Source organism: Vombatus ursinus, unplaced genomic scaffold (assembly GCF_900497805.2).
Source record: "Vombatus ursinus unplaced genomic scaffold, bare-nosed wombat genome assembly UNPS02005286.1, whole genome shotgun sequence".
Classification (NCBI taxonomy): Eukaryota; Metazoa; Chordata; class Mammalia; order Diprotodontia; family Vombatidae; genus Vombatus; species Vombatus ursinus.
In genome coordinates, this window is record NW_020945064.1 from 4361326 (window position 1) to 4387532 (window position 26207).

At 49.7% G+C, this 26207-nt stretch overlaps 2 protein-coding genes across 4 annotated transcripts in view; one reads left to right on the forward strand and one right to left on the reverse strand.

Annotated features, from left to right (window-relative positions):
- The first annotated feature begins 1815 nt into the window (after positions 1-1815).
- On the forward strand, positions 1816-6218 carry LOC114032441 (5-hydroxyisourate hydrolase-like). Of its 3 annotated transcripts, none has more exons than XM_027847752.1 (4): positions 1816-1911; positions 3285-3424; positions 4716-4851; positions 5942-6218. In XM_027847752.1, exons 2-4 carry the CDS (start codon positions 3294-3296, stop codon positions 6029-6031), a joined length of 357 nt encoding a protein of 118 aa, XP_027703553.1. In that variant the 5' UTR covers positions 1816-1911; positions 3285-3293; the 3' UTR covers positions 6032-6218. The 3 variants fall into 3 exon arrangements, with proteins under 3 accessions (XP_027703553.1, XP_027703552.1, XP_027703554.1); XM_027847751.1 differs by lacking the exon at positions 1816-1911 and adding an exon at positions 2260-2402; XM_027847753.1 differs by lacking the exon at positions 1816-1911 and adding an exon at positions 2393-2453.
- An 81-nt stretch (positions 6219-6299) lies between these two features.
- GAS8 (growth arrest specific 8) overlaps positions 6300-26207 on the reverse strand; it is a 23761-nt gene continuing 3853 nt past the window's right edge. The window contains exons 2-11 of the mRNA XM_027847750.1: positions 21318-21413; positions 20834-21031; positions 20257-20463; positions 18910-18964; positions 18145-18350; positions 17340-17507; positions 16805-16891; positions 12793-13002; positions 10606-10671; positions 6300-6969 (exon numbers count right to left, since the gene is read on the reverse strand). Of these exons, the coding sequence (XP_027703551.1) occupies positions 6820-6969; positions 10606-10671; positions 12793-13002; positions 16805-16891; positions 17340-17507; positions 18145-18350; positions 18910-18964; positions 20257-20463; positions 20834-21031; positions 21318-21413 (1443 nt within the window). The 3' untranslated portion in view covers positions 6300-6819. The remainder of the gene's footprint in view (positions 6970-10605; positions 10672-12792; positions 13003-16804; positions 16892-17339; positions 17508-18144; positions 18351-18909; positions 18965-20256; positions 20464-20833; positions 21032-21317; positions 21414-26207) is intronic.

The following is a 26207-nucleotide window of genomic DNA, read 5'->3' on the forward strand; positions in this document are numbered from 1 at the left end:
CAGAAACAGAGACAGACAGAAACAGACAGAAACAAAGACAGAAACACAGAGACAGAGAGACAGAGACAGAGAGACAGACAGAGAGACAGAAACAGACAGAGAGACAGAGACAAAGACAGAGAGACAGAGAGACAGAAACAGAGACAGAGAGAGACAGAGACAGAGACAGAGAGACAGAAACAAAGACAGAGAGACAGAGACAGAAACAAAGAGACAGAGACAAAGACAGAAACACAGAGACACAGAGACAGAGACAGAGAGACAGAGACAGACAGAGAGACAGAAACAGAGACAGAGAGACAGAGACAGACAAAGACAGAGAGACAGAAACAGAGACAGACAGAGGCAGACAAAGACAGAGAGACAGAGACAGATAGAGACAGAAACAGAGACAGAGAGACAGAGAGAGAAACAGAGACAGAGACACAGAGACAGAGAGACAGAAACAGAGACAGAGAGACAGAGAGAGACAGAGACAGAGAGACAGAGACAAAGAGAGAGACAGGAGACAGAGAGACAGAGACAAAGACAGAGACAGAGACAGAAACAGAGACAGAGAGACAGAGACAAAGACAGAGAGACAGAAACAGAGACAGAGAGACAGAGACAGAGAGACAGAGACAAAGACAGAGAGACAGAGACAGAGACAGAGAGACAGAGACAGAAACAGACAGAGAGACAGAGACAGACAAAGACAGAGAGACAGAGATAGAGACAGAGAGACAGAGACAGACAAAGACAGAGAGACAGAGACAGAGACACAGAGACAGAGACAGACAGACAAAGACAGAGAGACAGAGACAGAGACAGAGCGACAGAGACAAAGGCAGAGAGACAGACAGAAACAGAGAGACAGAGACAGGCAGAGACAGAGAGATGGAGACAGAGAGACAGAGACAGAGAGACAAAGACAGACAAAGACAGAAAGACAGAGACAGAGAGACAGAGACAGAAACAGAGACAGAAAGACAGAGACAGACAAAGACAGAGAGACAGAGACAGAAACAGAGACACCACCATCTCTCTTCTCTATTGATTCTAAACTGAGGCAAGCCATTGCTGATAGGCATGGAAAAGGGAGGCCCAGAAATACCTTCCGGATTCTCCATCTGACACATAATTTCGGATCAATTGGAGTGGGTCAAAAGACATCATTACCTCTGGGGGTGTTTCTGCCGAAGAGGAAACAGGTGGGTTAAATGGGCAGTGTCTACAAGAACTGCCGCTCTAGACAGGAATGGTTTCTAGATGAACGTCCTCTTGGCATCTGATGCCATTTGGGGGAAACCCCTTCCTTTTTTCACTACTATCCCTTTGCTGATCAGTCTGAGAAGATTCCACTGGCCAGAGGTGCCTTCACAGGAACAAAGTCCAGGAAGAGGCAATAACGCCTTGCTCCCTTTCTTAGCCTCTCTGTCCTCTCTCTCCCCCCCAAAGCCTTCCTCCTCACAGGTGTCACTCTGGTCTATGTTTTCGATTGCTTGTCACTTGTTTTCTCCTTCCACCTCAGAACCTCTAACCTGCAGAGGAGAGACCGACTGTCCACCTGAGGGCCAGACAGCACAAGGCCTGGGTGACCGCCATGGAGGGCACTTGAAGAGGGCCCAGCAGAATGATCAGCTAAATGAAATGGCCCCGGGGAAAGGTGAAGTGCTGGTGCTGCCCGGGCAGCGGGAGCCAGACCATGCCTCCAACCTGGCTCCTCACTTCATTTCCTCCCCAGCCCCTCCCACTGTGCCCGAGCCTGACCCAGGCAGTGTCTCTAACTGGTTGGGCCACATCCCTCCCACTGGCCTTCACATCCAGTAAGTTTGGGGAGGAGCCTGCACCTAATCATCCCGGGGCCTCTTCCTAGAGATTTTCCTTCTGCTGGGCAAGCTTCTTCTTCTCTCTGCACTTGTCCACAACTGGGTGGGTAGAACAGGGGCTCCTGCCACCAGGATGTCAGGGGGCTGGGCTGGGGGAAGAGGGAAGAGGGACTTAGATGGAGCGGGCATGTTGGTAATAACTCTGGGTGGTGAGCCATGCTTATGGCAGGAAACTGAGGCCCCCCCAAAGTTCTCTCTCCTGGGGCACATGGGCAGTAACAAAGGAGAGAAACCGCTGTAATCTCCTGTCTGTGGGAGCCCCAGCACAAACCAGGCTTTCGCTCCACCTCTCTGGGGTCCTTTCTGAGAGCCAAGGCTTAGGGGAGCTGACCTCTGGCCTCTAGCTGACCCTGCCTCTGCTCTCTTGTTCTAAGAGCAGCTGCTCAGGGCACCACCTCCAGGGTGAACTCTCTGAGTCAGGGCCTGCTGACTCAGAGCCAGCTGGGTAGGACCTTAGAGATCCTCCCTTAGGTAACCTGTGCCATGAGCACTCAGCGGCTTCACTTGCTCCAGAGCCATCTCTGCCCCACAGAGGTAAGAGGGAGGTCTGGAGGCTGGAGGCGAGAAGGCTGAGCAGATCACCAGGTAGCCAGGGGCTGGCCTGGGTCTGGAGCAGAAGGAAGGTTCACAGGGCTGGTCTAGGCTGGCCTAGCCCTTGGCCGGGGGCCCCTTTTTGTGGCTCTTCATAAACCTGTCACCTAAAACTTCAGCCCCAGGCTTTGCTTCTCCTGCTGGAGTAGCTCCATAAAGCTTCGACAGAGAGAAGCACACCCGCTGCCCGGTGCCCAGTGCCCGGTGCCCAGTGCCCAGTGCCTGCTGCCTGGTGCTTGCCATTCTCAGAGAAGGCACAATGGACCTCAAGAGAGAGAACAGGCCAGGCCAGGTTACGAGGCGGGTGGTTTCTATTTCTAATCCAGGAGGAGTTTCCCTTGAGGACTGGTCCTGTCCGTGCATGAGAAATAACAATAATTGTCGTTTACGTAACCCTTTCTGTGCCTTATCTCGTTTGCTCCTCACAATAGCCTTATGAAGCAGGTACTGCTATCACCCCCATTTTACAGATGAGGATACCGAGGCTCAGAGGTTAAGTGACTTGCCCAGGGTCCCAAAGACAGCCAATGTCAGAGTTGGGCTTCAAACATAGCTCTCTCCTGGCTCCAGGTCCAACCTGGCTGTTAATTTTAGCCGGTGTATAGTGAACACTCTGGGCTTAAGCCCCAAGAATCACCGTATCAGATTTCCCCAACCCTGGGGACATTTGTTTGCCCTCTAAAGAGTTGCCTAATCTTGGGCCCAGTTAGGCTGCTCTCAGCAAACACCCCCTAGATGGGGCAACAGAGGCGGCTGGGCCGGGCTGGAGGGCAGGGGAGGGCAGTCATTCCCAGCTGCTCCTTACAACCCCCGATCACCACGCAGAGCCGAGGCATGGAGGTGGTGAGCAGCCCACTGACCACACATGTACTGGACACTACCTCGGGCCTGCCGGCCCGGGGCCTCTGCCTTCGCCTCTTCAGGCTTGAAGACTGTGACCGGCAATGGACTGAACTGAGGAAAAGGTAAGGGGGACGAGCAGGCCCGTGCCTCTGCCTCAGCTGCACTGCAGGGCCTGCCCTCTGAGCACCACTGTAGGGGGCGGGTGGACAGGAGGGAGAGGGAGATGGGACTCCGCCCAGGGCAGGAGCCATGACGATCCCCCCTCCTCCCTCCTGGCTTCTGGCTAGGCTCCACCTGTGTGTACAGGTTGTAATGCAAAGACCACAGGTCTGCAGAGGCCCCAAGTCTGCTCCTCTCCCTTTCTCCCCAGCCGGGCAACGATCAGGCTAGGCCATCCCTGGGTGGTCGGTCTTGTTCCAGGCCTGAGACCCGAGGTCTTTTCTGAGTCCATTTCCAAGGAGTCTGACTTTCTACCAAAGAGGCGGCAGCACAGGCTTAGGATAACTGGACCCTTGGCTACAGAGCTGGGAAGGGACCTCAGACAGCCAAGCCCTCCTTTAGGAGGGGCGAACTCCTGGCGCTGAGGCAGGAGGCGGCATTCCCGGCGCATCCCTGGCCTCTCTTTTCAGGCCCCATGTCTCAGGGCTGGGCTGAATCTAATTAGGGCTTACCTGGGCATGGGAGCTCTGTGCTTGAGAACATTATGAAAACCTAGGCAAAGGGCCTGAGGGCCTTCTCTTCCTCTGCTCCTTTATTTGCTTCATCTGTGAAGTTGTCTATCTCCCTCTAGCGGTCATTTCTGACGACCAGGGTCTATGGCTGGAAGAAGCCCGGGAGGCCAGGCTTTCTGAGGGAGGGAAGGCACTATCAGGACCGAGGGAGGCGTCCTCAGCTACAGGGGTACAAGGACTCAACTAAGTGTTGGCCCTCTGGTTCTAGACTGAGTTTAACTGTTTTGGAAAAGACAACAGTGCAGTTTGGGTCTGAAATGATTCACCATTTTTCTGAATGGTTTGATTGGTTCCTAGTTTATAAAAATTAATATTTAGGTTAGGTTTCAACAATTAAGGGCTGAAGTGTCCATTACCATTTGCGTGGGGGCAGGATCAGAGAAGTCACAGTTTTGCTAATGCTGGGCTGACATAGAAAATCACCTTGTGCGGCTGGCCCAGGGGACGTGTGATGGTGAAAATCGCCCTGCCACTCACGCCAGAATACCTGCCGCAGACAGCCCCGGCCGGGCCTGGAGACCGGCCTCCGCTGCCTCTGGAGAACCGTTCCTGCTTCACTCCCCGCTGCCCCCTTCAGAAGTCAGCCCTGGGCCTAGCTGGGGGAAGCTCAATCACAGAGGTGGCCTGAGCCAGGTGGGACCCCCTGCCCTTTCTGAACCCTCGTGGCGTTTCCCTTCTCTAGTTACACCAACGCTGACGGCCGCTGCCCAGGGCTCTTAACTCCCGAACAAATGAAGGCCGGCACCTACAAGCTGTTCTTTGACACAGAAGGTTACTGGAAAAAGATGGGACAAACCAGTTTCTATCCATATGTGGAGGTAAAAGCTGATGAAGGGGATGGGGACGGGGTCAGGATAAGGGGCAGAGAAGTGATGGAATCGGTGAGCCCTGGGAATGCTGGGCTCACCTCTGCAATTACTGGAATAGCTAGGGCTTACACAGCACTCTAAGGGTTGCACATCTAATCTCATTTTATCTCCACAACTCCAGGAGGTAGGAGGTAATATTATGCCCATTTTACAGATGAAGGAACTGAGGCACAGACTTGCCCAGGATCACGCAGCTAGTGTCCGAGGCCAGATGTGAACTCAGGTCTTCTTGAGTCCAGCGTGCCACCCACTGTGCCACCTAGCTGCCTCTGGCCCACTGTATGAGGCTAAGAATCCCTGGAGCTCTCTGTTGGGTCAGTTTCCACAACCGTTTAGAGATGTCATCAGTGGAGGTCTGGGACGCTCCAGGCCTGCCTGTCCTGAGTGACTTTTCCAAGTGTACCTAATGGGCTGGAAGCCTTCCTGATTTTCTCTTGGCAGATTTTTTTTTTCAAGTGAGAAAGCAAAAGAATAATAATAATAATAACAACAACAATAAATCTGCATAATGGGCATATTAAAGCCTGTCTCTCCAGTAGTAAATGGGAGAACACAAACACCAAAGACCTTTGAACTCCCAGAAGAAAGGCACTGGACAGAGAGCCAAGACACAATTAGGCTGGGTGCCATCCCACCCCCAGACTGCACACACACCTCATTTACACGCCCCTGGTCTGCTCAGGGTTAATTCTGTGGACAGGAGCACAGCCTCTCCTTACTCATGCTCCCCTTTGAAGGGAGAGCCCAGCCCACCTGCTCTCCTGCCTCCAGCTAGCTTGTGGCCGCTCTCGATTAACTAGAGCTCATCAGAGCTGAGTGCTTCTCCCTCAATGTGAAAAGTCTCTCTTCATGTCCTGAGATCCATCCTGAGAGAGGTTCCTGCTCCCTGGGAAGCAGATCAGAATTCTGGGGTAGGATTGGGCCTTAAAGGTCCCACCCTCTCATTCTGGAGAAGCCCCTTCAGGTAGGTGCCCGCCTGCGCTTGGACTCACTCACCTACCTGTGTCCCACCCGCCCACTGCTTCTCTCTCTCTCTCAGGTTGTTTTCACCATCACAAACGAGGCCCACAAGCTCCACGTGCCCCTGCTGCTGAGTCCATTCTCCTACACCACCTACAGAGGAAGCTAGACAGCCAAGAACCAGAAAGACAAGTGAGGCAGCCAGGACCGCCCTGCCTCGCTGCCAGCCTGCCAGCTCCGCCCTCCAGCTGCTTTCTGGCCAGCATCCTAAGTCTCGCTTCCCACCTGGTAGCTCCCCAACAAGCTGCTGTGATCACGGGGCTGAAGAGATCAATAAATTCTGTGCTGATCTCTCAGCAGGCACTCCTCCCTCCTTCACTGCCACCCTGGGGGTTTGAGGGCCCTCTCTGGCCAAGGCTTCATGAGAAAGCGAGCCTACCCACAGAACCCCCGAAGACAGAGCTCCACGGTGGGACAGGTGGGGGGCTGCAGACCCAAAGGCTCCCCTTCACTGGCTCTGCCAGTCTAGGAGTCCTGCGAGATCTTGGGGAGGGGCACAGCCAAAAGGCACATGGGGAGGACAGGAGAGCAGGCCCAGGAGAAGCATGTGCAGAAGGGTTTGGGGTGAATCTGAGGGGGGCAGACCCTTGTAGATACTTGGATGGGAGAACCATTCACCAAGAAAACACTGCAAAGTTTCTTTCTTATACCTGGGCCCACTTTAATGAAGCCTTGAGACAGAGCAAGGCAAAGAGGCACAGACTGGTTAAAAATTTTTCATCTGCTGAAGTTTTTAAAAAATAACCGACCTTAAGTCTACGAAAAGGGGCGCGATCTAGAACAACCATCTCTGGAGGCTTCACCAGGCCTCAGCCCCTCAGCCATGTGCAGCATCAGGGCCTAAAGAATGTCTGTAGCTGGGAAGGGGAGGGCAGGGCGGGCTGCAGTCCATCCAGGCTACGTTGGCATAGATACCAGCCCTGCAGGGCCATGCCCCAGGTTCTGTCCTATCACCGCCGTCTCCATAGGCTTGAACCCTATGTTATCCAGAGGGATGCCGAAGGCAACGAGCTTGGCTTCATAGGTTCGTAGCAAGTCATTGTGCGCCTGCGGGAAAAGAAAGGCAAGGGAACGTCAGGGGGCGGCGCTGGGCCCACTACGGTGCTTCTTTTATTCCTGCGCTGACTTTGACTTTGTTTCCTCACTGTGGCTTTTCCTCTTTTTTTAAACATTATTCTCCGCTCCCGGTGGCCCCTCCAGCCCAAACTAAAAGAACCTTCCCTTGGAACAAGTATGTGCCAGGAAAAATCCAGAGTCTGGCCCTGTGTGAAAAAGCAGAACTCGTTCTTAAGCTCCTGTCACCTCCTGTCCACTATCCCCCAGGCCAGAGACAGATTTCATCACGGTCCTCTGGAGTTACCATCATGTACTGCATGGATCAGTTAGGAAGTTTTTCATGGTTTTCTTCTTTCTCCTGTGCAAAACCCTTTTTTTCTTTGTTTTGTTTTGTCTGCTTTCTCATTACTGAGGTCATGCAAGTTGTTCTCGCTTCATTCTACTTCAGTTCAGAGCAGTCTTTGCAAGTTTCTCTGAATTCTTCATGTTCATCATTTCTTACTGCATCCATCTTTATTTTTCATTTACAAAGACGTATTTTCTCATCCTCTCACCCCACTCCCATTTAAGGAAAAGAAAAAAAGAAAAACAAAACCCATGTTTCAAAGATACTTAGTCAAGCAAAGCAGACTCCATGTGCTGCACTAATATTCCATTATATTCAATCACCACAACTCATTCATCGGCTACTCCCTTTTTTTCCATTTTGTGCTACTCTAAAAAGTGCTGCTATAATTACCTCTGTATATATGTGACTTTTCTTTGACCACCCCCCCCCCCGAGGCATCTGCCTGGCAGTGGTTATCAGGGGGTCAGAGGTACGTGTGGTTCAGAGACTTTTTTAGTATTGTTTCAAGCCATTTTCCAGAATGGCAGGACAAAGTCACAGCAACACCGACCCTGATTATTGTTCCCATCTTCCCATAGCCCCTCCAACATTTCTATTTTCATTTTTTGTCACCTTTAGGTAAGAGGTGAAACCTCTGAATTGTTTCAATTTACATCTCTCTTACTGTTAGTGATTCGGGGTATTCATTCAGCTCGAATTGCTTCTTCTGAAAATTGTCTGTTCCCAGCCTTTGGTCATGTTTCAGTTGGAGATGGCTTGTTCTCAAAGGCAATACAGCTAACATTCATTTGTCAATGCTCATGTGACAGGAAGTTTGGATAACTGGAATCCAGGGAATCCCAAACCCTGGCTGGAGTGTTTCAACCTTCTCTCTGCTGTACTTTTTTACCAGACAGTCAAAAAACCACACATAGATTTTTGTCTTTTTTTCCCCCTCAAGTCTTAGGGGAGACTGGGATGTGGGGAGGAGGAAATGGCCAAAATGGAGGAAGGCTCCAGGAGCAGTAGTCTCCTGCTCCCTTGATGGGTAAGAACTGACCGTGGCCTTCACTGGGACATGATCTTTCCAGATTACCCCCATGCTGACCTTTGGTTTATGTACAATGTGGCCATAAGGAATGGTACCTAACAGTCACAAATGTAGTGGGAACTTCTGGGAACCAAGGTATACCGGCTGGTACTTAACTTATCTCTTAGTTACCTGGTGTGGCTATCTCTAGGGGGTGGTCTGAATAAATTACATTGTTTATAACATAAGATAATAAGAGTAACTGAGAGTGACACTGCTTGATAATCAGGTATATACACACACACACATACACATATGTGTGTGGCGAGGGGGTCTTCCCATAATGGATACACCTCATGTTAAAAATTCCCTTCACCAAGAAAAAGAACCAAAGAGCAGTCCTGTAGTGGACAAGAGACAGACAAGACAGAAAGCATACCGGGGCCAAAGCATCAGGGAAATGTCAGGGGCTGGAAAAACGGTTTGGGAGAATAAACAAGGAGGAGGTCAGAAAGAGGGAGGGGCTGAGATGGAGCCATAGGTATGAAAGCAAGGTGAGAGCAGAGTTAGGAAAACAAAGGAGGCGAGGCAGGGATCTGCTAGGGAATGAGCCAATCAGTCTGGTGGGTAAAAAGGCTGACACAGGGCACCTTATTTGTTTACTCCTGCACTTCCAGGCTCTGAGTCTGCACCAATGTGGGTAACTGCCTTCACCAAGGCAGACTACAAGCCCCCCAAAAGGTACCAAATGGCCATGGGCCTCTCTGATTCATCAGACACACTGTCCATCGCTGGGCCTGTAACAAAGCCTTTTGAGCTCTGTGGGACCTGCCTGAGCTGGGACTCCACTGGCAAAGACCTTCCTCGCTGCCACGGGATTCTGGTGCACACTTTAACACACGTATCATGAGAAGGTCATGACGGGCCTGGCGGGTGTCAGCCAGAGCAGAGAAGCTCCCTCGGTGACTATCCACCCCAAGAGAATTAAACACTTAACCTGACCCACGTTATTTCTGCAGGTCACTCCTCCACAAATCCCTCCGCTGTCCTCCAGCAAGGAGACAAGCTCCTGTGCCTGGCATTCCCAGGCCTTAAGTCACTGACTGCTGAATATCGAGAGTCAGAAAAACGGTGGGCCAAATGTCAGTGGGTAAAAGCAGCTCGAGTAGCTGCGTCCAATTATTTTAAGTCTAGGGCAACAATTTCTAAAGTGTGAGATGGGAAGAGAAGGCCCCAAATCTGGCTGTAACCTGGGAGAGATCAGGGCCCTGAGGTGGCCAGGAAGAGAAGAAAGGGTTAAAGGGTTAACAGCACATTTCCAAAAGAAAAACCAAAGACTAAGGTCACCTAGAGGTGGCCAAGCTAGGACCACATGTCTGGAGACACCGGAAGGTAGATATCCTGACTATGAGACAGAAGAAGATGGAAAACTGATAGAAGTAAAAGAAAATCCAGAAACTTAAGGCAGATGCCAAAGGACCCCAAACCAGTGACGGGGATGAGATGGAGGATCTCCTGGGGAGCAGATTAGCCAGAAGCAGGGCTTGTGGGATCACCCAGGATCATGAATCAAACGATCACCCCAAACCATTCATTTACTGACATCTCTGTGTATGACTCTGCTGGACGCTTGGAGATAAAGATTAATCAGTAAAGGTCACCCAATTCAACCCAAAAAAGAAATAAAGGGTCCATTTCTGTTAAATCTCTTCTGGCGAAATGGCCTCTAAAAGGTGAGATTCCAGTAAAACTGGTCCTCCTTCTCTGGGAGAGCAGGTGACCATCACATAACTAAGTGGAGACCACACAGCTTTAGAGATGTCACACAACTCCCTGAAAGGGAAGAGGGTCACGGGATATGGAGGTATATGAAGAGGGGGTCACGGGATATGAAGAGGACCCGAGGGGGTCACCTAGTCGAGACGAGGCGACTACGTCCCTGTGGCTGATATAACCTCCCTGATGTCACCATATTAAATGGCAGAATCCAGGCTGCTGACTCCAAACCCAAGTCAGAGAACCCAAGCAAGGGCGGTGTGAGACGTCTGTAGGGACAGGGGACACTGAATACCCACGCATGCTCTCCACAGGCACCAATGGCTCTAACGTAACCGCTCAGCCCTGGTGCTGATTCTGGACAAGACTCCGAAGGAGGTTTGGGAAATGAGGTGGTGCCAGCATGGAAGGACCCACTGCCTCTTCAGAGTGTCAGCACCCATCTCTCTTCCCTCTTATTTGCCCCAAAGCCCCTCGCCCAGCACCATCTCACCTTGCAAACCCGGGCGAGCTCGTACTGCAGGTCCTTGATGAGGCTGTTTTTAGATTCCAGAACATCCTGAAGAGGGAAATCAAAGGTTGGCTAAGAGACATGAGTCAAGTGGAGAGCACTAAGCCCAAAACATGTTGTGGTTTATGTACTGAAGAGGACCTTGGGTGTGGGCAGGTGGTCAAGCAGACCAGGGCAATGCCCAGGAAGCCTCTGACCACTGGCCCACAGCTGCCACAACTGAGCCCACTGGTCTGAGAGTGAAGAGGGGGAGGGGGTCTTTCTTCCCCTAGAGAGATCAGAACTTGCTTCATGACTGTATCACCCTCTGAGACAGGAATGTGAATGTGCCCTAGAGCTGGTCTACTGTGGTTTCTGTCTGACAGCTTCCTTTAGCTCGGAGAGCAGGGTGGGCCGGGAAAAGAGGCCAGAAACGAGAGGAACAGAACCATCTTAGGCTCTGGGCACCGCTCTGCCACTCAATGGTGGGTGAGTTTGGACAAATCTTTTGACTTCCGTGCATCTGTCAAATGAGGATAAAACAAGCCCACGGTCCCTGAAGGCAGAGGACCAATCAGGCAAGCCCCTGAGGCGTCTCCTCCCTTTCAGGTTTCCTGATCAGAGGTTCTCTGTCCCCTTCTGCCCCAGCTCAGGTTCCTACCACACCACACAAGACATTTTCTACAGTAAGCTGTCTCTATCAATGGTTGGATTAGCAGAAAAGATTGGAATCCATTTAGTTTTGTGTTGACTCCAAAGGAAACAGCTTTGATGTGCACTGGGCCTCCAAGAACCATCAGAACCAGCTCCATTCTGTTTTCTAAACATGGGAAGGGGCCAGAATGCGCCCTGCAAAGAGAGGAAAATTCTCCACTTCTCCTGCATTTATCCATGGCAGCTAGCCCAATGCAAAAATTGTGTAGACTTAGGCCCAGTTAGGTAAAGCTTGTACAGAGGCAGAGACAGGCCAGCAAAAAAGCCCCATAGAATAATGATTAATATGTCAAGTTGTCCTCTGCCTTCATGCCTTTCGAAGGCTTCAAAAGTTCAAGGGTAAGGCCAGAGGAGAGAACTTTGTACGTGAGCCCAGGAAGATGGCAGACACCCTCCCACTTGTGGAAAACAAGGAGGAAAATTGAAGGCATCTTTCACCAAGGTGAACCCATGGAGCTTTAAAGTTAAGCAAACATATTCAAGGTAATTTTACATCGAGTGACCCTAAAATGCAAGCTCCAATGGTTATGAAGACAGGAAAGCACCTCCATAGGTAAAGATTGAAGACTTCCTCTCTATTCGTGGGAGGCAATACAAACTCAGAAAGGCCTTCGAGGAAAGGCATCGTTTTTCTGGTTCTGGATCCATCTCTGTGACAAGCAACTCAAAAGCTTGAGACCAAACACTGCCTGTCACATTTCTGTAAAAGTCTCTCCCACCCAATCCCAGAACTCCAACGTCTGCAGCCTCCTGTGGAGGCCCTACAGGGTCCCTTGCTCTGCTCCACCTGCTTTTCTGTGAAATCCTAGGACGGCACAGTTAGAGTTCAAAGGAACCTTAGAAACCATCCTGTTTTACCTAGGGGGAAACTGAGCCCCAGAGCCACCTAACTTGCCCAACTAGAAGGCAGTTGAGCTGGGAGTCAATCCAGGGTCTTCTGACTCAGGAGTGAGCACACTTTTCACCCCCTTAACCAGGGACTAAAACACAGAGGAGAAGCACTGGGATCCTGATTCCTATGTAAATCATAGGAGAAATGTCATTTGCTGTGCCATTATGCAGTTAGATGTGTGACTGCCCCACCACAGCAATATGGCACAACTGGTGGTCCCCTTCTCCAGAAAGAGCATTTATCCCATCCCCCCGCCAATCCCCAGCCCTGTCAAAAATGGCGACAGTCCGGATCTCAACAGACACAGAGCCAGCTGACAACTCTCTTCTCCACGCATTCTTTCCGTACCCAAGGACATGGAGGGAGTCCATGCTGGAGCCAGGATGAAAGCAGACCATCAAAGAGGCTTTTAGGGTCTCTCTCTCTCTAACCTATCATCACTTAACTGTCAGAGATGCAGCTGGATGTGATGGGGAAAACAATACGTCGAGCAGGACTGAGTCCGTAGTGAACCCCAGTGGAGCACTGCCAGGTGGCCCAAATTCCCCAGTCCTATGGGAAAGCACAGTGAGTCAGGTCCGTACCTCCAGCTTCCGGGAGACCACCGAGAGGGCTTCGGGGTCAAGGTTGGAGGCAGAGAGGATCTCGTTCAGCTGCACATCTTTCCTCTCCATCACGTTCGACAGGGTCATCAGTTTGCGCTCCAGGAGCAGATTCTTGAAGCCAGTTTTCTGTTGTACTTCCTGGATGGCCTTCTCGAACTTGGAATACAGGTCATCTCGCTCTATTTGTACCTGGCTCAGGAGACAAGGACATGGGGAGAAACCAAGTCATCTCTCAGGGAAACTGTTCATTCACAAGACCCACAGAACACTCACGATTCGATGGAGAGAAAATGACATACGTTTCTGTCACCTCTCCGATGACAGCGGGAGATGGCCGGAGCAGAAGAGACTTGTGGTTTCTAACTGTAATCACGCTAACCAAGTCTTACGTTTCATCCCAATGTTTCACAGTTGCACCCCAAAGCCCTCTCCCCCACGCACACGATGGCCAGTGACATGCGACTGCCCTTACAGTGGAGTACACAGGGAAATTTCTAGCACCCAGAAAGAATCAGCACCGAGCCCTTTTCTTTCAAATGGACACTGTGAAAAGATGTGGACTTGATGAAAACAAGAGGAACCACAGTCTCCAAGATAAGAGGCAGAGTGGGATGGGGGGCTGCCCTGTCTCAGGGAAGACTTCTGGATCTCCTCCTTCACTACTGCTTAGCCATGTGGTCTTGGGCAAGCCACTGGACTGTCCCATGCCTTAATTTCCCAACTAAAATCAGGACTACCACAGTACACAGAGCACTGGGCCGGAAGTCAGGAAGGTTCATCTTCCTGAGTTCAAATCTGGCCTCAGACACTCACTAGCTGTGTGACCCTGGGCAAGTCACTTCACCCTGTTTGCCTCAGTTTCTTCATCTGTAAAATGAGCTGGAGAAGAAAATGGAAAACCACTCCAGTATCTTTGCCAAGAAAACCCCAAATGGGGTCAAGAAGAGTCAGACATGACTGAAACAACTGAACAACAACATCTACCACAAGTATCTGTTGCATGCTTTGGACTCTTCAGAGAACTACTACTAGAGAACAATTATTTTTATTATATGTCTGTACATGGTTAAAGTTCCACAAACTTCAAACCTAGTTACAAACATAATCAGCAGGCTAAAGCTTTCCCAAAATTAACAGGCTCTATGGCTTGCTGGGCAGCTAAGTGGCACAGTGGAAGACCTGAGTTCTAATCCAGCCTCAGACACATTAGCTGTGTTGACCCTGGGAAAGACACTTTACCCCAATTCGTCTTAGTTCCTCATCTGTAAAATGGGGACACACTGGAGAAGGAAACGCAAACCTTTGCCAAGCTTGTTCATGGGATCACACAGAGTCAGACACAACTGAACAACAACAACAACAACAGCAATGGCTTGCTAGTTAGAATTTTCTCTGAAATTTGCTGCCAAATTCCAAGTCACATGTCTTTAGTTCTATCAGGACAAAGTTTTTTTTCCTCTGATATTTGATGCAAAAAAGTTTTGGAAAAGATGACAAAATTCTATCAGGTTACACTTGTAAGTCAAATAACAGTAAAGTGTCTCATTCCTAACTCGTTTTCTTCTCCATCAGTCCGCACTTGTGCGCTAAGCGGGGGAGAACGGCTCCGGGCCTCATGACACTGCAAGGATCTAAGAGCCAGCGCCAACCTCACTCTCCCGGCCAGTTCTCGTCCCCCTCTTGCTGAAGTCAGTAAGACCACAAACGAGCATTTATGAAGTGCTCACTGGGCAACCACAACACGTGGGCTAAGCATTGGGAATCCAAAGGAAGACAAGATGGGTCCCTGGTCTCAAGGAGCTGACGTTCTCACAGGGGAGACAATGTGAAAATAACCAGGTACACACAAGATAAACAGATGGAGGGGGACCTCAGAGAAGAAGACACCAGCAGCTGGGGGCCCTGGAAGTCTTCTCACTGTGTCTACCGACAAAAGAAAATGGATCCAATATCCTGGGACGTCCCATCACTTAAGTCCATCAGCATCCTAATTACGGCATCCTGTCTAATTCACTCTTTGAAGAAGATATAACTATCTATACCTATTTATATCTACTGATCGATCAATCGCTGTAATTGTGATGAATGTTAAGGAAGAACCTGTTCCTGGGGATTCTATATCAATCTCTAATTGGTTATATTCAAATGTCACAAATTTAATTAGTTTAAAAGGAAATTAATTCCCCTAGAATATCTTACAAAGTACTAATTGACCATAGGTAACAGGAACATTTCTGAAGCAAAAATTTCACTATAACACAGGAAAGCATCCACTTTCTGTAGTCCATGATGGTGATTCAAGCACCATTTTGAAACATAACCACAATTCAAGAAATTCAGAACAGTACAGGCCAAGACAGCCTTCACCTGCTATATATTATTGTTTAACCAAGTATAAAGCCAAGTAGGGGCAGCTAGGTGGCGCAGTGGATAGAACCACTGGCCCTGGAGTCAGGAGGACTTGAGTTCAAATCCAGCCTCAGACACTTGACACTTATTAGCTGTGTGACCCTGGGCAAGTCACTTAACCCCGACTGCCTCGCAAAAAAGAAAAAAGAAAAAAAAAGTATAAAGCCATGTTTGTCTACAGATTTCATCAGTGCCCAAGAGTTCAGCTATCATCTGGATACAGATAATTCCCAGACCTATACATCCAGCTCTACATGCTCTGCTGAGCTCTGGCCTGTATCACCAACTCAGACTGGATGACCCAATGGCATCTCAAATTTAAGCTCATAATCTATCTCTCCCCTGCCCTCCCCATCTTCCTCACCTTGCTACCACTGGTCCAGGTCTGCAACCTCAACACCCTCCTCAGCTGCTCGCTCAGCCTCCCACCGCAGCTCTGAGCTGCCGGCTGGTCTCGTCATTATTACCTCCCCGCTATCTCTCCCACGTGTGACTCACACTGCTGCAGGCTTCCCTGCCTCAAGTCTCCCTCTGCTTCAAGCTCTCCTACCTCAGCAACGTCCCACAGCTCTGTTACCTCGAGGATCAAACACGAAAGGCTCTATTTGGCATTCCAAGTCCTTCACCCCCGGCCCCTTCCTACCTCCCCAGTCTTCTTCTACCTTCTCTACACTCCAGCCACACTGGCCTCCCATATCCCTCCTCCAAACCTGGACCTTTCTCTCTCCTCCATCTGCCTTTTGGCTTCCCCGGCCTCCTCCGCGACTCAGCTCAAATCCCACCTTCCGCCAGAAGCCCTTGCTGGCCTGCCGCCCTGCAGTGCCTTCCCTCAGCTAGTACCTTCCATTTGTATTGTACAGACAGTCATGGTGTACTGTCACCCCACTAGAGTGTGAGCCTCTTGAGGGCACACACCGTGTTTTGTCACAGCACTTAACACATAGTATAAGCACGTATGAACACTTGTTGACCAACTCTCGAGCACAAGAGGGAGCAGGGCTGCCAAAAGACACAGAGGCCGTCAAGCACGAGATTCTCCAGGACCTGAAAATAGCGGCTGAAGACAGCCCCTGCTCAGGCCGCCCTGCCACGTCCCGAAGGGGTGGACCAAGCTTCAGGTTCGTGGTTTCACTGGACAAGGTGTCCAAGTTTTCACTAACTGGAGACTGACTTTCTCTGCCCTCAGACGCCTTCCTTTGATAAGCACATGACAAATTATCTCTTAATAACAACATGCAGGATCTACAAATGGAGAGACGGAGGCATAGAGAACAGTGAAACAGGCTGGGATCCAGGTCAGGGTACCATCTGATGACTCATACTGACATTCAGAAAGATGTGAACGTCATTCTCTGATGGTCACAGGGAATGACCTTTGTGAGATTCTCTCACGACAAGATAACCACTGATGGATCATGCCAGGTCTCGGGAAGGAGAGGGAGAAATCCCAACAGAAAAGACACAGTCTCCTGCCTGCCCCCAAGGATGCGCCAGCTGTCCCCCTCCCAGAGGCCGAGCATCCCTCCTGCCGTCGTCCCCTGCCCCCGAGGATGCGCCCGGCCATCCCTATCCCTCTCCTCACCTTCATGAACCGCTGCTCCAACACCTCGTGCTCCCACTGAAGATCTTTTAATTCTTTCTCAGTGACTTTCAAACGGGCTTTTGTGCTCTGGAGAGAACACGAGAGGGAAAGAGGCAGAAAAGGGGGGGTTGGGCCTAATCGGCGTTGGTACAGTCTGGACTCCCAGGAGGTGGCAAGGCCAAGAGTAAGCAGCAGAGAGGAGCAGCTCAAACACAGGGCAGCTCGAGCCCAAGCGAGGAGCATCTGCCAGCAGAACAGCAGGGGCCGCCCAGACCAAGCTCGGCACCTTTGCAGGAGCAGGACTGCAGGGGCTTTCCCCTCTCAGGCTGGACCTGTTTCCCTGAGATAACCCACAGGCTTCCTCACCAGCCCTACAGGGACTCCCAGGCAAAGGAGAGGGTGATAAATGGGGCACCAGGTGAGCTCACGACCAACAAAGGCCCCGGGCTCCCTCGGGCAGGCCTCAGACAGAGCGCCCCTCCTCTGGTGAGCCCTTGGATGAGCACGCCCTCAGAGCCCTCCGGAGGACACTCACAGCCAGGGCATGTTTATCCTTCTCATAGCTGACTAATTTCTTCTGGAGCTCCAGCAGCTCCTCCCGGGCCTTTTGCAGAGGATCCGTCAGCCTCTTGTTCTGAACCATCACTTCTGCCATCTCTTTTTCTAAATGGTCTTCCTTCTTCTTCATGTCCTCCATCTGCTCCTGCAGAGAAAAGAATGGGCGTGTGAGGCAGACCCAGCAAGGACAGGGGAAGCAGAGACACCTCTGTTTCCAGGTGGAACATTTCCAATTAGCACCTGCACACCTTATGGGGAACTAACTGGTCAGATTTTGGGAGGAAAAACAGGCTTAATCAGTGTCTCAGTGGGAAATCAACACAAACGTGCCTGGGAAAGAAAGAATAATTATAAAAACAGCTTAGAGACAGCCAGGCCTAGTGGGTGTTGTGCTGAAGACCTGGGCTCAAATCCAGCCTCTGACTTGTCTCCTAAGCAGTAGGCCAGCAGTGATCTGTGCTGGTGGAGGAAGACACAGGCCTGCAGAAATAGTCCTTCGTGCAGATGTAACACCATCTCATGAGTCCCTGGCAGCTAATGCAGGGATTACGTGGTCCTGTGGCCAGGACCACACAGCCGGCAGGCATTAGGACCTATCTATCTGCCGCTGGTCAGCGACTCTCGGTCCCGGCACCTTCCACTGCACCCACACTTCGCGAGGCAGACGCAGCCCCACCCCATGAGACTTAGTTGTCTGGCGGATGATCCCTGGGTCTCACGGAGGCTCACTGGAGACAGGGAGAGCTGAGGGCTGGGGGAGGTGCGGGGCGGGGGTGGGGTACCTTGAGAGAGTTGATGAGCGCCAGATTGTTCAGGGTTATGTCGTTGTAGTAGTTCTTGATGTCGCTGAAGGCCTTCTCGTGGTTCTTCATCAGCGTGTTGATCTGGCCATTCTTCCTCTCCTCCACCTCGTGGATCTCTGTCTTCCTCCGAAGATCTAGCTCATCTCGAAGCATTTTCATCTTCTTATCATACTTGGACTCAATCTCTGAAGGAAAACAGTGCACAGAGCAGTTCAGCAGGGGCAGACCAGGAACCAGAGAGGCTCTAAGTACTACTGGACCCACGAGGTTCTTCTGGACTCCAGAACACTGGCCCCACTGCCCGATGCTCCCTTGGGGATCAGCAGCTTAGTGGAGCTGTCACACTACAGTCTGACCAGAGACGCTTTACTGAGCGCCATCCACAGAGAACTGGCCAGAGCCTTCACAGATAGACGAGCCAAGGGCCGGAAGCAGGGAGAAGGGCATTCAAAGGACTCTGTCTGAACAGCCCGGAGAAGGACCACACGCAGACGGATGTCCCATGGGTCACTGACGCAAAGGCATGGGGTGTCTCACGTTCTTTTACAGTTGTTCAAAATAACCCAGCCTCCAGTGGTGAGGAAGCAGAGTACCTTGGGAACGGCCCCCTTCCCCTTTTTTTCTGAATGACAGAGGCCTCACCGCAGCAGCCCCCGGGACAAACACCCTTCTGGGAAGGAAACTGGGCTTGTCAGGCCGTTTGGGCACAGCAGAGGTAGACATTTACCAGAGTACACAACAAACCTCGTACTTGTCTCTCGAAGTCATTCCTCATCCGAGTAATCTCCTCATCATGTTTCTGTCAAGAAACACAACAGTGTTACAGGAGCATCACAAAAATCGATGGTCAATTCAAGGGTAGCCACGCTCAGGTCAACCAAGTACCTCTGCTGCCTAGAAAACCCCTTTGCTTCAGTGAATCAGTTTCCCCTCAGTGGTACGGAAGCGTGCATTACATTGGAGAGAATGATTGTGAGAACTATCACGTTCCAAAGCTTTACTGTCCTAGGAGAAAGTTACACCTGGATTTATGAAGACATTATCAAGACCGGTTGATTCCCCATGCACACAGAAGTATATTCAACATGGCCTATGCCTCTCACAACCAGGAAAAGAAGAACACGTCTTTATCCTGAAAGCAGACATTCTCTGCCCCTGGTTTCTGGTGTATCCCACAGTAATCTGCAGCCTCGAGGCCATGTGTGGCCCTCCAGGTCCTCAAGTGTGGCCCTTTGACTGAATCCAAACTTCACAGAACAAATCCCCTTCATAAAAGGATTTGTTCTGTAAAACTTGCACTCAGTCAAAAGGCCACAGCCAAGGACCTAGAAGGCCACACGTGGCCTTGAGGCCGCAGGCTCCCCACCCCTGGGACTCTAGATGCAGCAGGCCTGTGTTCTGAATTACACAAGCTAAAGACTGATTCCAAAATCCATTTTATATCAACACGCCATAGGATGCTGTTAAGAGGAAGAATCATGAGCTCTGGTGATAAAATTACATACTATGTAGAGTGACCTTATTTTACTCCTCCTATCTATCTGGCTGCGATGAATTAACTTCCATAGATTTTGCATTCTGAGGTTTATAAATTGCTTTCCTCATGACAACTCTGTGAGGTAGATAAGGCAAGCATTATTATCTCTGTGTTTCAGAGAAAGGCACTGAGGCTCTTCTTAACTCTAAGGAGAATCTCAGTGAGTGGCCTGTTATGGCACAGCTAAGAAGCGTCTGTGGCAGGATGAGAACCCGAGTCTGCTGACTTTGGCTCTGGCACTCCACACACTGCCTCTTCAGGATCACCAATGCTATTTACCTAAAGCGTTACTGAGTGAGCTTTACTAACGTGAGCGTAGCAGGATGGTCACTCTGATGAGCCCTCCCGAGGAACTGTGTGCCCCCTTCTAATGAAGGCCACGTCCGGCATCTCCTCGAGGAGGCTGGGGCCTGTCAGAGTGACACCTATCGGCTACTTCCCCAGAATCAGCCACGTTATCAACACTGATTTTTTTATTAGGCTAAGCACAGCTTCCTTTCCCAGGATCGCGCTCCGCCTCTGCGCCCGCGTGCCAGGCAGACACACGCACGTACCAGGCGCAGGTTTTTCACCACCACCTCGTTGGCCAGCTCCTGCTCCTTCAGCTCCACCTTGAGGAAGCGCATGTTCTTGCGCATCTCGTTCTCCTGCGTCCGGTGCTCCTTCTGCGCCAGCTTCAAGGACACGGTCCCTTCAGCTTTCATCTCTGTCAGGTTGTTCTGGTGCTCATACAGCAAATGCTTCACTTTTTGTTTGTAAACCTAAGAGAAAACGCAGAGAAAGACACAGGGCCTATGGGCTCTCGATTGCCTACACAAAGAGAGAAAGAAACAGCAGTCAAAGTCTCCCCCCGCCCCCCCCCCCCCCCCCCCCCGTCAAAGCCCATGTCCTGTCTCTCTCTCTCTGTCTCTATTTCACGATCCCTTCCAGAGGATGCCGGGGCCACACACCACAAAGATAAGCTAGGACCGCTTAAACTCCAACGGGGCGGCGATCTCACGGGCACAGGCAGGTCTTCTCCAGCGCCAGGGCAGAGAGCCTCCTAGCCCACCTTTCTCACCCTGAGTGGGGGATCCACTCAGCACCCTGGAGGCGCTCCTGGCACACAGAACTGAGCGGGCCGCCCCTCACTTTAATCTCGACTTGGTGCCTCTCCTCGGCCTCCTCCATCTCTCGGTCCTTGTTGCGCAGCTCTGCCTTCTTCTCCTCCAGCTGCCTCCTTGTGATGTCCCAGAAGGTGTGGATCTTGTCTCGCTCTAGCTGAAAATAGTTGCGTTCTTCCCTTTCCCGGTCCAGCTCCTCCCTAATCCGCGTGATGTGCTCCTCCACCTGTAGACTCAGACAAGGTGGGGAGGTGAGGGCCAAGGAAGAGCAGCAGACAGTTTCTGAATCACGGCATGAAATATAATCTGGGTATTCTGCAGCACAAGAGCAAGAAACCAAAGCCCTCAGCAGAAATACGCCGCACTGAGGGAGAAGGTTCGGGTGGGGCTTAACCATTTTTAAATGAGCCTGGTGCGGGCGACAACAAATGCGCTTTGTCTGGACGACAAAGAGGCGCAAACCTGGGCTCTGGCCTGGGGCGGGCAAGCAACAATCCAGGCCACACTCCTACCTGCTCCTTGCTCATTTCCTCTGGTGGGATGCCATCAACAATTGGTGGAGCTTTGGCTTTTCCTTTCTTTCCTCCTCCTCCCTTCTTTTTGGGTGCCTGAAATCAAAGGAAAATCACAAATAAACAAAGGTGGTCACATTGCTGAAGGGATAAGCTCTGGATTCAGTCTCTGGATGACTTTACTGACCCACTCATGTATACCGAGAGTCCTTCTGATAGGCCACAGAGAGGGGCTGGGTAATGGCCACTTACTTACGGTTCAGGATGCTGTTCCTACCAACAGAAATGTGCACTCCAGGAACGGTCCACTTCAAATGCTACTTGCCACACTATTCTGCCAACGCTGCTTACCCAATACTTATTCACATGCATGTGGTCACTTATCAGTCAAGCATTCATTAACCCCCTGCTCTGTGCCAGGCACTATGCCAGGCACTGGGGATAAGCAAACAGAGCCTGCCCTTGGAGGAGCCTACGGTCTATTCTAATGGGGGAGGCAGCATGCACACATCCCTGTCTCTACAAAATAAGGACTGAGAAAGTAGTTACAAAGAAGAAGAGAAGCGCTGGCAGCAGGGGATGAAGAAAGGCTCTGTGCAGACAGGAGGAGAGAGGGTCGTCCAGGCGAGGCGCAGAGGTGAGAGATGGCTGGCCTGCATGAGGAGGAGAAGGATGAAGGCCAGGCTGGCTGGATGGGAGAGGGCATACAGGGGGGTATTATCATCAGGCTGGAAAGAAAGGTTGGGGCTGAGTCGTGCAGGGCTTTTAAATGCCAGGCTTCCATTTTATCCTAAAGGGAATAAGGAACCACGGGAGTAACACGGTTAAGTCTGCGCTTCAGGAATATCATTCTGGTATCTGCATGGAGCAGGGTTTGGAGTGGGGAGAGCCCTGAGGCAGGAAAGCCAGTTAGAGGCTGCTGCAATAGTCTGGGGCCTGCACTCCAGGGTACTGACTGTGTGAGCAGAGAAAAGAGGACAGACACACCAGAGGAGGGAACATTAATAAGATCTGGCAACTAAGTGGATGTGTGGGATGAGTGGGAGTGTGAAGTTGAGGGTGACTCGGGGATTTTGAACCATGATAATGAGGAGGATGGTGGTGTCCTCAACAGAAACATGGAGGTTCAGAAGTGGGGGAGTTTGGGGGAAAGACAAATTAGTTCTGTTTTAGACGTATTGGGCATGAGATAGCTATGGAACATATGGTTTGAAAAACAGCTCAGGAGAAAGACTAGGACTGGATCTGGGAGTCATCGACATTAAAATTAGAATTAAACTAAAAGGAGCTGACAAGATCACAGAAAGTATGAAGAGGGAAGCGGGGGGGGGTAAGGGAGGGAAGGAGAAGAAAGGAGAAGAGATGAGATGAGAGGAGGGGAAAGGAGAGAGGGGGAGAGAGGAAAAGAGGGGAGAGGGGGAAAAGGAAAGAGGAGTAGAGGAGAAAGGAAGAGGACCTAGGACAGGGCCTTAGATACACCCAAGGTTAAAGGATATGACATGGATGAAGATCCAGCAAAAGATATCAAGGAGAAGTCAGACAGGTAGAAAGAAAGCCAAGAGAAAGCAGCGTCACAAAAAACCAAAGAGGAGAGAATATGAAGGAGGAAAGGGTGGTCAATAGTGTCAAATGCTGTAAGGAAGTCAGGAAGAACGAGGTTTGGTTGAGGCAGAGCCAAGGTGGCGGAGGAACAGAAAGTAGTGCGATGAAGTGCTACCCTTCTCTCCCCCCATCTCGACTCCTCCAAACCAATTTAGAAAATGAACCAGACTGAATCCGGGTGGGGAAATCCAAGAAAAAGTCACAGTGAATAATTTTTTCCAGCTTGGGTCAGCACAACCTTCCTGCACCACCGGATCACAGCAGCCCCTAGAGAGGGGCTGGGAACCTGGGTGAGAAGTGGTCCCAGCCCCACACAAGGCACCCACAGGCTCCTGCAGCAGGCACCACACAGGGACAGGTGTGAACTGGCAGCACTGTTGCTTACACCCCTTCCCAGGTCACAGTTCCGGGGTGGACTGAGAGAGGACCTGGCCCTCCCTCCCTGCCCCATCCTTAGGTGTCTCAGGCCCTAAATAGTACACTGAGGGAGATGCAAGTTCAGCAGCAAGCAGGTTCTTGTGGTTCAGAGCCCAGGAGCAGAAGAGCCCAGCCTGAAGCCTGCAGAGGAAGAACCAGATGCAATCCCAGACCCAAGCGGGGCCTGGAAGTCTGAACGAGCAGGGCCCTGCAGCAGCTGTGGGAAATTTGCGAAGTTGAGACCAGGCGGCAGCAATCAGCCTAGATCAGATTAATCTAATCAGATTAGACCACTATGGGGACACTGAAAGCTGGCAGCTCCCAAGCCAGAGCTGTCCCCGAGATTCTGACACAGCACAACATTCAACACCCCAAGAAATACCCCAGGAGGACCAGCCCACACTTTCCCTACACGAGTGCACAGAACCCAGACCTAACATCAAGTGTGAAATCACGAAGTAAGGCTGGAAGAATTTGCAAACAAACAAAAAAGAATCCTATGATAAAATGCTAAGATGAGACAGGATCATTCAAGACATAAACTCAGAAAAAGAGAATGACTCCAAAACATCTACAAGCAAAGCCTCAAAGAAAAATAGCACAGGAACAAATTCAACTAGAATTCCTAGAAGGGATAAAGCAGGAGGTCAAAAAAAAAAGTTTTAAAATGTTTTTACAAATGAGAGTATTAGAGGAAAAAACTGGAAAAGAAATAAGAGCTATGGAAGAAGGAACTGAAAACTGAATTAACAGCTTGGCACAACGGGTACAAAACCTTACCCAAACAACAAACACCCTGAAAATTAAAATGGACCAAAGAGAAGCCAATGACTTATTCTTCCAGCCTTACTTCAGTGGGGGAGAGTGGCTGATACCTGAACTTCATTCTCATCGGAATAGATCAAAAGAGGGAAGAATACACACACAGAGATGGGTACAAAAATTGTTTTCACTTAATAGGGAAATAGGAGGAAAAGGAATTAAAGGGAGGGTAAATTAAGGGAAGGAGTCATACTAAGCAAAATAGACCCTATGAGTGTGTGTGTGTGTGTGTGTGTGTGTGTGTGTGTATTTATCTTTTGAGGCAGCAAAGTAAGTGAATCTAAGGGGACAGCTATGAATTGGGGAATGGCTGATAGACTATTGTGCTGTAAAAAAAAAGGGTAGATAGCTTCAGAGAAACTTGTGAAGACTTGTATGAACTGATGCAGAAGGAAGTGAATGGAAGCAGAACAATTTATACCAAGACAACAATAACTCTGACAGATTTAGGAACTCTGATCAACACAATGACCAGCTGCGATTCCAGAGGGTTCATGATGAAACATGTTACCCACTTCCTGACAGAGAGGTGGTGAACTCAGGACCATAGATTGAAACATATTTTTGTACATGGATAATACAGAAATTTGTTCTGCTTGACTATACACACTTGTAGTAAGGGTTTTGTTTTTCCTTTGTTCTCAATGGGGAAGGGGTAAGCTCGTAGTAAGAGGGAGAGAAGGTGGATTTTTGAGGGTAGAAAAAATATTTAATTTTTTAAAAGGATGAGGAATGAGGATTGGCAAAGATTACAAAAAGAAAATGACAATTGTTAGACAGGCTGTGGGATGCCAGGTACACTAAAGCACTGTTCTTGGTTGTGCTGGGTCCAACCACTCTGGAAAATGATTTGAAACTATATACTGGAAATAAACTAAAGAGTGCATACCCTTTGACCCAGAGACCAAAGAAAAAAGAGAAAGGCCTTATACTGCACAAACATATTTAAAGCAATACTTTTTGTTGAATTAAAAATTCAGAAGCTGAGGGGGACCCACCAACAGGGAAAGGAAATTGCGGCATTTGAATGTAAGAGAATATATTATTGTGCCATAAGAAATGATGAAAAGGACCGTTTCAGAGAAACCTGGGAAGTCCTGTATGGCTGAAATGAAGTGAACAGAACTAGGAGAAAAATTTATACAGTTTTACACAGAAACACTGTTAAGACAAACAACTCTGAGAGACTTAAGAACTTGGATCAAAGCAGTGTTATCAACTCTAACTCCAGCAGATCAGAGACGCTATCCACCTCCCAATAGAGAGGTGATGGACTAATTGTACAGAATGGAACATTTTTGGGCATGGCCATTTGTGTGTGTGTGGGGGGGGTGTTTTGCTTGTTTATGCTTATTTGTTACAAGTTTTTCCTTTAATTTTTTTTGTTACATTTTAAGTTCCAAACTTAAAATGGTCATTCTATATTTATGCAAGTGCATATTATATTCGTCAGTGTTTGTAAAGTTCAGAATAACAAAAATTAAGAATTTTTTTGAAAAAAAAAAGTTTGAGGAAATCCATCTGATTTGATAATTAAGAGATCACTGTTAAATTTAGAAGCACACAAAGTAGAAAGATTTTATTAAGGAAGCCATTAGCAAATGCTGAGAACTCTGCCTTCAGGTTGATGATAGATTCCTTCTCAGACAGGAAGAAAACTATCCTATTCTTACAAATACAACAGCAGAGCCTGAAAACCAATGAAGGCAGAGCTACTCCAGCCCTGGCCATGATGAATGGCAAATGTCTATCTAGGATCAGTGCAAAGTTTTGCTTGGGGACCTGGCAATTAATCTACTTCCATGAATCACTACGCGACTGTACTGGGAAGTGTTAATGAGCATATAAAGCTTGGTTACCAAGGCAGGAAAACTGCAAGAGGAATTTTAATAGGTCAAGGAAAAAGCAACATTAAAATGGTAGAAAGTGAAGGAGATAAAAAGCCCCATATTTTTCCACTCCTCTTTGAGAAATTATTTTTCAAATTTTATTGATGTCATTGCTGAATACCCCTACCCAGTGAACCTTCCCTTGTAACAAAGATTTATC

Excerpts from the sequence above, each read along its gene's own strand:
- LOC114032441 (XM_027847751.1), top strand. The coding sequence starts at position 2,352 with ATGAGCACTCAGCGGCTTCACTTGCTCCAGAGCCATCTCTGCCCCACA. Across the intron at positions 2,403-3,284 it reads GCCATCTCTGCCCCACAGAG|AGCCGAGGCATGGAGGTGGT; the intron begins GTAAGAGGGAGG and ends ATCACCACGCAG. Across the intron at positions 3,425-4,715 it reads TGGACTGAACTGAGGAAAAG|TTACACCAACGCTGACGGCC; the intron begins GTAAGGGGGACG and ends TCCCTTCTCTAG.